The sequence below is a fragment of the Cydia strobilella genome, chromosome 3 (genome assembly GCF_947568885.1).
Source record: "Cydia strobilella chromosome 3, ilCydStro3.1, whole genome shotgun sequence".
In the NCBI taxonomy this organism is placed as follows: domain Eukaryota; kingdom Metazoa; phylum Arthropoda; class Insecta; order Lepidoptera; family Tortricidae; genus Cydia; species Cydia strobilella.
Window position 1 is genome coordinate 1,125,792 of NC_086043.1, and position 12,178 is coordinate 1,137,969.

The window sequence follows — 12,178 nt, forward strand, 5'->3', positions numbered from 1 at the left end:
TTGTTTAATTATTCAAAAGAGCATTTGCAGTGACATTCTTAAAGAGACTATGCGCATCTTATGGCTCTACCACAGTCAGTGAACGCAACTGGGTCGCGAATGTAAGCACTTACGCTCCCGATCACTTTATTCGTTTTCACCATTCATAATTAATAAGACTTCCCAGAATTCAAATCCTCAATGATCTTCTTATTCAACTCTGCCAGCTCTTCCAAAGCCTTCTTCTTTATAGGCTCATAATCGCCCTTCGTGGTTATGGAAGCTATGTCTTCTTCTAGAACGGTCTTCCGGTCCTCGAGTTGGGCTAGTTGGTCTTCGAGTTTGTTCAATTTGGCGTACATTTCGTTGTCGTTCAGGCTTTCCTGTGAATAAAAAAAAATTAAGTACATGCTTGAATGCGTGGAAGAAAGAGACCAGCCCAGCCCAACAGTCTCCCAGCCTAGCCCACCACCGTGTGGTGGTGGCTGTGGGATACCACAGGCTTATAAAAAATACATACTCGGAGTTATGCTAAGTTTTGGATGCAGAAAGGGAGATGTAATTCAATCTCGTCTAATTGGACGAGAATCATAAAAAGAACTAGTCGTTTTCATTAGCTTCAAGTATTGAATAAACTAACATGCAATTTCTTCAATTTACTAGATGCCTCCGTAACCGCGTTCTCCCTGGGCGCCAGTTTCTTCTTTAGCACCTATATCTCGGCCTCCAGCGCTTTGTTTTGTTCCTCTTAATTCTTCATTCCTATCCTCTGTTCTGTACCTAACATAGCTTCAGGTAAACTAACCTGTAATTTCTTCAATTTACTAGCAGCCTCAGTAACCGCGCTCTCCGTGGGTGCTAACTTTTCTTTTAACATCTGTATCTCAGTCTCCAGCGCTTTCTTCTGTTCCTCGCCCTCGTCGCGAAGCCTCTCCAAGTCCGATAGTGTGATGAGCTCTTCTTGCATGGCTTGGGTTCTTTCTGGTAAGGTTTTGAGCTCGGTTGCTAGGCGTTCGCGGGTTGATTCAGCCTAAAGAAGGGAAGGGTAATAGTCTGATTTATTGGATAAATTTATACATATCTCTTGACCGAGTTATGGTTTTGTTGTTAATTTAATATCAGTCTAATCCAAACACAGTAATAAAAGCCACAATGAGGCAGGTCCCACCAGGTATAAAAGCCGTGCCAGCCAACGGAAAACCGCTTCGAATTTGGGATATGTTCCGCGAGAACACAGTAAATAATTGAGTGCCTTTTCCAACTTAATAACTTTAATGACTTTTGCTTTAATAACTTTAATGATATTTTTAATGGTTTTAATACGGCTGGTGGGCAACGAGTTATAATATAGGTAATAATAGTAATCTCAATACAAGCTTACTTTTTTCAAATTAGTCTGGAATCTCTCATAATCCTTCATCAAAGTCTCCATCGATTTCTTCCCCTCATCATACACCGAAGTATACCCTTCCTTCTGCTTCAAAGAGTCCAGTTCACTCAAATCCATGTCAATATTAGAACTGCTGTGTTCTAAAGCGAATACTATGTCTTTCTCCAGCTGTTCGATCCGGTCTTGTTCCTTTATGAGGTTTCCTTCGTATGTCGTCATGAAATTGTCCATGGTCTCCTCTCGTTTCTTTAGTTCTCTGTATTTCTGATGACGCTCAGAGTTGCCTTCCTCTAGGTCCTGCAAAACATCAATTTTGTGATTGTTCACAATCATGACAAAAATGGTCCTTAAAACAAATGCAGATTTAATATTGCAGAGCATGGGTACCTAAATAAATTGAGATAAAAGATCTCGACGTCTATTTATGCAAAAACAAAGGTATTTCGTGCAACAAAATGGCAATTTGCGTCGAGCATACTACTCTCTCGCTTATACACACTTATTATTTCCTATTTATATTGTATTGTATTTTATCTCCCTATTTCTCATTCCGTTTCATATGTCACTCCACTTGAATTCGTGTGACATTTCGCTTCACAGGAATAATCTTACCTGTTCTGCTTCTTCGATCAATTCTTGAACCTTCCGTATCTGCTCTTTCAGGTTGGCAGCGTTGCTGTCTAGCGACTGGATTGATGCGTTATCTTCTCTTACCTGAAATATTTGTCAAACTTAAAAATTATTTGAAAGTCCTTAGGATTCGGATCAATTTAAAGCCAGACTCAGACAACTGAAAAGGATAGAAGAAATCGTGCAGTGAAGCGTATGGAGGGTGTCCAAGCGGAACACGTCCGGCTAGTTACAATAGATGTCACTGGAGTGCTGAAGCTCTCAAAAATGACCTTGGGATATCTAACTAGCGTGAAGAGTGACGTTCTCTGTGGTCTGGGGACAAGGTTCTCTTTGGGTCGCTGAGCCAGCGCAGCGCAATTATCTAGTTAGTTTCTTGTGATTGCGAACATCCTCATCTTTGTTTCTGTGAATTCAGGTGGATGGATGTTTGAACCCGTAGGTATCCTTAAAAGGTTTAGACCCAAAACAAGTTTTCAACCTTACCTATAGGTTTTAGAGTTGATAATTTATGTTTTTTTTTTTTTTAATTTTTATTGATATACTTGCCTGCTGCAGAAGTTTTTCTCTTTCCTCTTGTGGGTCTAAGCGATTATTCATCTCATTCTTTAAATTGTCTCGTTTCTCTTCGGCGGTTGCCAATCGTCGGTACAGCTCAAGCAAATGAAGTTTTATCTGGAAATAGAAAGGTTTCATAAGAACACTGCAGGTATCAGCAGTGTAAGTCTGCAAGGATGCATATTCTGCAAGATTACTTCGTTTCGTGTAAATGGAATTGGGTGTGTGAAGGGTGAATCGTTCCGACTCAAGTTTCTTGGCTTGGAACTCAGACGAAGCTCAAAAGAAGTTTCAAGCAATTAACTTCCTGAAGTCCTACAAGTAGTATTTCATTAGGCACTCAAAAACTTTCGGATTTTGGCATTTTGACAGAAATAAATTTAAGCTATCTAATTTATTGGTTACTCAAGTCGAAAGGAGGATAAAGTCAGTCAAATTAAAAGAAGTAAAAACCTACCTGAGATCCCGAAATCTCCTTGCTGAACTGATCCTTTTCCTTGGTCAACAGATCGATCTGAGTCCTGGAGTGTTCAGCTTCCTCTCTCAAGGCTGCAGCCGTGGCTTCCAGCTCGTTATACTGATCCTTCTGCTCGGGAGTCATTTCTGATAATAATTTTGATATTGTTGATTGCTCCTATAAACAAAAACGACTGTTAGGATCTCCGAATATAGTCGAAGGTATATAATTCTACATTAAACGATATAGGTACTTATTATGTTTACTACGATACATTTATGATAGTCGTCAGTTGCTCGCCCAGCTTCCAGCAAGCCCGTTACATTTAACAAGACTCGAAAGCTCGAAACAATGTCCAAGGAACAGCAATTATGTAGGCATTTGACCTACAAGATGTGATTGGGCTGGTCTACCTACGTAATATTGCAGCCAACAAGCAGTCTTCAAATTTGGTCTAGATCACATGAAACCATTGAGACGGCAGTGCACGACTGGTACCCATGAACAACCCAAGGTCCAGCCGTGTAAGTATTTCGGCTAATACTTCCACGCATAAAAATAATTAAAGAATTTGATAGTAATGTATATGTAGCAGCGTTAGGCGGAGCGTCTAAAGAACTTAATTCCTAACGGATTTCCTAATTTGAGGGTGTTAAGCATATACTATTAGAGAAAAAACAGGCCAAACTATCTCCAATTTGCCTAATAAGAATGTTTGACAAAGGGATGTTCATTTTAAATAGCAAATTACATCCACCAACCTTCTCCAACTGTTCCCTCAACTGCCTCAGCTGGTTCTCCTTCCTCTGCTTCTCCAGGAACACCTGTTCCACCTCCTCTTGCAGCTTCTTATTGTTGAGCTCCAGCTCCCTGGTCTGCTCTTCAACAGAGTGCTTCGAGGCTTCGCCGTTCGCTATGCGGATGGCCGTGTTATAGTCTGACAGGCGACCTTGTAGATCTGAAAAAGATTCGAAGTCAACAGCAGAAGTCGATCCTAGATTCAGATCTAACTGATCGAAAGATGTCAGCATATAACCGAAGTTTACAGCAGAAATAGCTAGTTCGGCGAGGAAGTCAAATTGATCCGCATCATGCTTATAAAGGACAACTCCACACATTTTCAACACAATGACAATGATGAAATGACTTCTGTCGTGTATAATTATATTAATTATGTGACAATAAGTTCTTGTATATCAACTATTTTCTTATTCTAATTTATGTCTTTGCCGAGGGGTCCCTTTTGTTTGACAAAGTTTTAAGTCATAATGTATTGTTTGTCATATTATCATTAGTCCTAAAACTGAAACCGTTAACTTTTCAGGATTTTCGTAAGGTTATCCTGTAGATAGGTTAGGTTAGGTTTATTTTATGGCGAAAAGTTTGTCTTACCAGTTAATTCTTGAGCTAAATCCTTCACCCTCTTCTCGTAATGCTTCTTCGCTGACCTTTCTCTCTCCCCAGCATCAGCTTGCTCGCTCAGCCTCGCGATCTCAGCCTTCATCTCTCTCACTTTGACCTGCATCAGTTCTTCCCAATAACGTTTGTCCTGGAGTTGTCGGGTTCGGAACCCGCGGGCTGTGCCCGTGCGGAGACCGGAGATGCCTTGCTGGGTTATCGGCCGGTCGATCTTTAGAGAGAAAAAATATATCAGTTTATAAACCTAAACTAACCTATAAAAACTAATCGAACAACCCACCCCGCATCGCTCCCGGCGAAAAGGTGCCCATCATGCTTGTTGCGTTTCCGCGTTGAATCGCGATGGACAACCTCTGCGCTAGGAACGACCCGGAGCGGGGATCGAGACCCCTCTCCTGCAAGCGACGCCCCAGCTCCCCGAGAAAAGTTTTCACTTCCGCGCACCAGCACCCAGCAGTCTCCACGGCAAGGGGAACGAACAAGATTACTTACTCAACCTCATATTCTGCAACAATCATTTGATGGAAATGTCGCTTTTCTTTCATTCGGAATACGGGTGTTTTTGTCATCAAATGAGTGTTGCAGATACGAGGTTGAGTAAGTATAGCGGCGATATGTTGATGTTCAATATCCAATGTAATACCCTGACCCTGTTGTAAATATTTTAAGTTACACTGGACTTTTCCATTTAGATAAAAGTTAAATCTTTCCGTCTTCTCATTAAACTTACTTATTCCATCATTATGAAAACCGTCGATTGTTTGTTGTTATTCTTTTACAGATGTCCTTATCTAAGGCAAGTGGAAATTACGATTTTCATATAAATCAAGGAATTTTACCGCCTGTACGGAGCGAATCAGCAACATTTCCCGCCATAAACATTGCAAAGATTTATTTGGCAGGCGCTCTTGTTAAATACAGTGTGGGCATGTCGGAAAATCATAAATATAAACAATCACAATTATAAACATGAAATATAAATATACTCGTACCATAGAAAAGCCAGTCATAGCCGTGGACTGTCGGCCAGCTGTCGGCGGGGCCGGACCGAGCGCAGCTGTGGATAGGCGAGAGGCCGTGCCGCCGCGATACGCTGAGGCCGGACGCATGCTGCCACTTCTGTCCACAACATACTCTCAGTGAAAATACATTTTGTGTTTTGTTCACTGACATATATGTATAGACAAGCTGTCGAGAACAAATTGTGTCCGCGAGGTGTCCGCCATTTTGCGTTTGACGTCGTTCACTAAGCTAAATAATAAGCGCAGCTAGCCAGTCGCAATGAAGTGCATGCACTTCATTGAGGTGCGGAAACATTTTCTTCGACAGGCCGCCTCTAGTTTATACATATTACCTCAATGGCTTTTTACTAAAGCCTAACTTAAAGTCGTAGCCTACTTTAAATGTGCTACACAGACACATAAATCCGTTTTCACTGAATTATCAATCTATATTATAGAAAAATTATAAAACTGTGAAAATCATCTATCCATCTGTCCTTTCTATTGGTTTTGACATGTATAAATAACATCTAACACAAGTTTAAACTAGACTAAATTAATAGCTTGAAATAATTGCATCGCAACTTGTAAACTGTACTGCAACTGCGCACATCTAGCAACCGTGTGTACACTGTTGCATATCTAAACTACTTTTCTAGGATACCGGTAACTTCTAATTCATCTATCTAAATCCACAGACTACAATTAACACCTATAAAATTAAACTCAAATCAGCAGATCACCAAAACAGCACGATATTATCGTACCTTGCCACAGCAGAACCACTGTTACTATATTCTCTAAATCCCCGTCTGGACAGGGGCCGTTCTCTCCGAACCGCGCTGTCCACTCCACTGCCGTCAGAAAAATCCATATTGACCAAAACTATTAGCGAACACTGTTTTTTACGGTAATGTTCTGTGGCACGCGCAATGGCTGTGTTGTTTATGCGTTGCCATGGTTACCATGGTTGTGACGTGGATATTGAAAAGGAGTTTAGGAGGTAGCCACTATGGTTACAGTTGATGAATCAACCATTAATGGATAAAATACACCAGTCGTCGTTTGGGTTTGTATCAGAAGGTAAATATTTTTGTAACTTGTTTAATGTTTTTTGTTCATCAGTTCATCACACTTAATTACCTTTTTTTTCTTTTATACTACGTCGGTGGCAAACAAGCATACGGCCCGCCTGATGTTAAGCAGTCTCCATAGCCTATGTACACCTGCAACTCCAGAGGAGTTACATGCGCGTTGCCGACCCTAACACTCCTCTCCCTCGAGCTCTGGCAACCTAAGTGTATTTTAGGAAATGCATTTTCTCCTTTTGTGTCGCTTTAAGTATAGTTTGCAAAAAAATTGAAGCATTTATTTTCTCTAGACTTATATTGACCGGGATATAGACCGTGATTACCTTTTGTATTATTTGTGAGCTCCCGATATTTCGACGCAGTTACATGCATCATGTTCACGGGTGACTCCCCCGTCCCGTCCCGTTCACCCGTGAACATGATGCATGTAACTGCGTCGAAATATCGGGAGCTCACAAATAATACAAAAGGTAATCACGGTCTATATCCCGGTCAATATAAGTCTAGTGAAACTAACCGTGAATCATTCAAAACTCTCATTTATTTTCTATTTCACAGAGTTAATTTAATATCTTTTCCACTAAATGTTTTGTTATCTTTTTGCATTTTTTCGAGAACGATTTTGTCTGCTCTATACATTTAGCACAACTAGGTTTGAACCTACGATTTTTGTACACAACACACATCTGGAAGGTTAATATTATTAAGGATCAATACAAAATCTACATATGTATTTCAATACACAACTTGCTTGTTAGCCACTATGGTTACTGCTTGATAAATCAACTATGAATGAATACAATACGCGTCGTCGTTTGGGTTTGTATCAGAAGGTAAAATAATATCTTTGCAACATGTTTATTGTTCATCGGTTCATCACACTTAATTACCTAAGTGTATTTTAGGAAATGCATTTTGTCCTTTTGTGTCGCTAATTTAAAGTATGGTGAGTTAATTTAATATCTTTTCCACCAAATGTTTTGTTATCTTTTTGCATTTTTTCGAGAACGATTTTGTCTGCTCTATACATTTAGCACAACCAGGTTTGAACCTACGATTTTTGTCCACAACACACATCTGGAAGGTTAATATTATTAAGGATCAATACAAAATCTACATATGTATTTCAATACACAACTTACTTTAGGTACCTACATGCGCAAGGAATAGGTTCAGTTTTCAATGTGATAAAATAAAACAGAAGACGAACTGCCGGTAGGCCTCCAACGAGGTGGAGCGACGACCTGGTGAAGGTCGCGGGAATTCGGTGGTTGCGAGCGGCACAGGATCGGTCGGAGTGGCGAGCCTTGGGGGAGGCCTATGTCCAGCAGTGGACGTCTATCGGCTGACATGATGATGATGATGATGAAAATAAAACAGTATTTAAAAATAATTGTTTATTTATCGATACATAAGTAGGTTACTCAAACCAACACCCTCTTTAACATTATATAATTCGGATGTTGATATTATTATACTACAGAATTCGAGTTTGTTACACATTTTCTATCGTATGCGGAAAAAATGCATTCGTCTTTTGTGACATTAAAAGGAGTATCTTTATTTAATTATCTACAATAATATATAAGATACGAAATGGTAACCAGAGTAGCACCTGCAACTTTTATTTTCAATGTACAAATTTAATGTCAGTTTAAAAAAGCTATACAGTCTAAATACAATGCACAAATTGATTTTTTATACCAAACGTACAGTAATTTTATAGTGACAATCATATGAAAGTCGCTATGGACCTCATACTATTGTCACTGTGACAAGGTACGAATTTAAATACCTTGACCATGTATAGCCAGTTTCAAACTTTCTAAGTTATCTTAAAATATTGGATATAAAATTATGAAAACTTAATCTACAGTAATTTTAAGCGCCAGAGCAACATCATAATGAAAACGTCTGTTTTTAGGATGTCAGTATAGTCCAGGCGCTGACTGCAATTTTTACGTTTCATTGAACACAATAATGCTTACCTACCAATTTAAAATTATGTTCCATAAGGTAGGATTTACATTGCCTAGGTACACGCTCTTTTCTTCTTTCTAACAATAGTTTAAAACATAACCAACCATACACTGCTTAAAACTTACAATAAATTATACCGATCGAGTAATTCAATACGTAAAACTAAGTTGGTATTGAATATAAGATTATATTGAGTATTGGCGAAAACTAAGGAAAACCCGGAAAACGTTTATGGGTGTTTAGATAATATTTAGGGAATATTATTGCTAACAGAAATATTATAAGAAAAGTATTTACAAAAGATAATACAAAATTAAACAAAATAGTAGGTACTGTAAACCGGGGTTACTTTGCAACTTGTGGGGATAGTTTCAGGTTTCTACAAACAAATTGAACAAAAATGGTTTTATTTTTGGGCGTATAAATTATGTATTTAATAGGTATAATTGACAATTTATCACTTGAGTATAAAATTGTTTGTAACCTCGATTTACGGTAAACTTTTCATGTTAATAATATGCTTTTGAGGCCCTAGTTTGTTATATTGAAATACACGATGATTCATTTGTTTCGCCTGTGTTTATTTTAATTTTTCCCAACCCAGTTTTTGACTAGGATTGACACCTAATTAATAAATATAAAACATTTCATAAGATAATATAGAAATGTAAAATCAAGTGGCAGTGATTTGTTACATTATTTTAGTAAGTTTAAATTAATGTATCAGAAAATATTCTGTCAACATGTACTTGTTAACTATTACTCTAGATACATTCTATCTTATTTCCAAAATGGATAATACATAAAATAGAATAAAAATTTTCAAAATGTATTAACATAACTAAAGCCAAGGACGCATTATTGTCCGAAACAAAAAAACGCAACAGAATACAAAGAATCTAAAATACAGCTTACGCTACTGTACAAACAAATTTACAACAATGTAAATATTTACAAAAACGTTCATTCTAGATCCAGATCAAAGATACAGTCACATTGATATAAAGCATTCTTGTCCACAAAATAAATATAAAAAAACTTATATTTGCCACACGTGTCCTTCATCAACATCAATGTAACAATACCTACTCGCAGACCTGGCAGTAATCAGGTGGCTATTAGTTTATGCAAAAAAAAATAAGTTCACATTTTTTCCGCATAAACTATAAATGAATACAAGCTAATATGTCTCTACTGTGTTGGGGTTAAGGTGCATTTTAGTCCCACTCTCCGATGAACATGTGACGCGCGTGCGCCGGCGGAGGGAGAGGGAAGCCGCGGCCGGGCATGGGCAGACGGCCGTACAACGCATAGGGGTCATAATGCTCTCCATCTGAAAGGATTGTGGTCGTTAGTCTTAGTGCTAGCTACGTGCTAGACTGTGCCGACGGCGGGTGCATTTTTACCAATTTTAACTATCAGGCCAATTTATCTTCCCTAGGCCAACACCGTTTTAAAGACGAAGAATGTGATACCTTAATATTTCCATCCATTTTGACTTGGAAGGCAACAAAAAGTTTTACAAAACAACTAATAGTCTCACAGAGCATTTACTGTCATGTATGTTTAGTAAGGTAGGTAAAAATGCAGCCGTCGCTTCGACTATAAGTCATCTAAGTGTCCATGTCAGAGTCAGTGCGTTCGTGTCTATGCTACTTGTGTCACACAACAAAAAAATAGTGAAAACAGCATATGTTTGGATAATTATCAATATCAATTTAACCAGAAAATGGAAAAAATTTAACGCAAAGCTCGCGTTGTAAAGAGGCATTGGCTAATTCGCTACAGGTATTCTAACTAAAGAATAAAATATGCACTACTACTAATGTATACACTTATAGGTACTTTTATTCAAAAGGTAACACAGAGAAACATACAATTATATAAGTACAGAAACGGAACGTAACGTGAAGAAAAAGTACACAAAGACAAGTGATTTACACAAAAAGCAAAGATAAAGTTTTTGAAAAAAGAACAATAAAGTCAGAAACGTAGTAGAAAAACAACATTGAAAAGTGCCAAGTGCTCCCACAAGACAAAGAAACGAAAGGTGCCATAGTGACCAGTGGGGCTAGCTAATATTCGTTTATAGGTAACGCTAATCGAAACTTCAGTAATGTATGGACATGATCACGTGACTTCTTTCGCTGTCATTCCGATACATTTTTACATTTCGATTGGCGATTGGCGATAAACGATCGTCTTAGGGCCTGTTGAAACACTAATCAATGTGTAAACAGGCCCTTGATGCCAATTTAAACTTATATTGTGATATCATAATTATGTCTAAATGATGTCAGTCGCGCGTGCATTTCGTTCGTAGGTACAATCGGGGACTTACCCAACTTAAGGGCAAAAATCGTTTAAACGTCTTGCAGACGATCAGGCGATAGCATAACAGTGATGACCAATAGCATGGCACTTAAAAATGTGGGTGTTGAAAGAAAAAGGTTAGCTCGGGTAAAGTTTATTACCGTTCATTGTCTTTGTGACGGACGGCATTTGCAAACTAAGAACAACTAATAAACTGTCCTTATACCTATTGTTTGTCTCATTACCTGTTCATTATTGATTGGTCGTAATTGGTTAACTCTATGGGAGCCGGAGTTTAGCTCGCTCGTAAGGATCGAGGTAAAAAAAATCTAAAGTGGTTCACCGAGAATGTCTCGACTGTACATATTGTATTAGTGTGAGCGACTGACATCATTTAGATATCATTTTGATGTCACAATAAGTACGAATTGGCCTACATAGCTACGCCCCAGAAAGAACGCATTCTGAAGCAAGTCAAGCTAAGCAACAGAAAAATGTCGTTTAAATACCAAGACTGGAGCGAAGAGCCTTCAAAGTGCGGGTTAGTCTTTATGTACACTAGCGGGGTTGTTGGATGACGAGCGGTCGCAGCCGGCGCTCCCTGTCGGGATAGAATTGGTACATGAGTTTCTCTTTCCTTGGACCGTACGCACCGATTCCGCTTTCGTAAGAACGGGCATGCCATAGAGCTTGGGGTGGCATTGGGGCATGAGCGAACGGGGCCATATGCGGCGGGAAGGCTGGGTGCGCATGAGCAACGCTGAAGCGCTTGCTTGGGACGGGCGCGTCTTTGAGTGTGAGGCGCTCGGTCATGGCTGGGAGGATGTGCTTTCCGTTGGTTTTTACGAAGTTCGGCACGCGGGCGCGCAGGCCGCAGTAGTATGGGTCATCTGGAATGGAAGAAACGGTTTATTAGAGCAAACGTTTTTATTTTACACGTCTGACTCGGTGACTACACGATTGGGTAATTTAAAAAATTATATTTTAGCCATATATACCTACCTATACAATACAATACTCTTTATTGCACACCTCACACAGTTTACAATAGAAGTAAAGAAAATAATAAAGGTAATTGGATAGAGGTAACAACAGGATTTTAACCTAACCTAACCTATCTATTAGGATAACCCGAGGAAAATCCTGAAAAGTTAACGGTTTCGGAATTATGACTAATGATAATATGACAATCATTACATTATGATTTTCAATAATTATGTCAAACAAAGGGACCCCACGTTGGGTACATATAGCTCCCAAAAGTTGTTACTGCCTAATATCGCGGTTATCGCAGACCTACCCTCCAGTATAAATGGCAAACAAATATCAAGGATATGGTAAATGTCAGCGTTTGCGACAC

The 12,178-nt window shown here is 38.9% G+C and overlaps 2 protein-coding genes across 5 annotated transcripts in view; both read right to left on the minus strand.

Annotated features, from left to right (window-relative positions):
* Positions 1–116: 116 nt before the first annotated feature.
* Positions 117–6,364, minus strand: LOC134755698 (intraflagellar transport protein 74 homolog). Its single transcript, XM_063692246.1, has 10 exons — positions 6,202–6,364; positions 5,426–5,552; positions 4,407–4,644; positions 3,776–3,972; positions 3,015–3,191; positions 2,549–2,674; positions 1,982–2,083; positions 1,361–1,666; positions 785–1,009; positions 117–362 (listed from the first exon to the last, which is right to left on the minus strand). The coding sequence occupies exons 1-10, from the start codon at positions 6,306–6,308 to the stop codon at positions 150–152; spliced, it is 1,818 nt and encodes a 605-aa protein (XP_063548316.1). The 5' UTR covers positions 6,309–6,364; the 3' UTR covers positions 117–149.
* Positions 6,365–7,907: 1,543 nt separating this feature from the next.
* The window catches only part of LOC134755650 (uncharacterized), a 276,948-nt gene continuing 272,677 nt past the window's right edge, over positions 7,908–12,178 (minus strand). For 3 of the 4 annotated variants that reach the window (XM_063692177.1, XM_063692179.1, XM_063692176.1), the window contains exons 9-10: positions 11,472–11,708; positions 7,908–9,838 (exon numbers count right to left, since the gene is read on the minus strand). In XM_063692177.1, coding sequence (XP_063548247.1) covers positions 9,723–9,838; positions 11,472–11,708 — 353 coding nt within the window. In that variant the 3' untranslated portion in view covers positions 7,908–9,722. Of the gene's footprint in view, positions 9,839–11,327; positions 11,709–12,178 lie in introns of all 4 variants that reach the window. The other variant, XM_063692178.1, reaches the window with a different exon arrangement.

Coding starts and splice junctions, on each gene's coding strand:
- LOC134755698 (XM_063692246.1), bottom strand. CDS start 6,308: ATGGATTTTTCTGACGGCAGTGGAGTGGACAGCGCGGTTCGGAGAGAA. Junction 5,553..6,201: donor AGTGGTTCTGCTGTGGCAAG/GTACGATAATAT, acceptor TGTTGTGGACAG/AAGTGGCAGCATGCGTCCGG. Junction 3,973..4,406: donor TTTAGCTCAAGAATTAACTG/GTAAGACAAACT, acceptor AATCTTTTTCAG/ATCTACAAGGTCGCCTGTCA.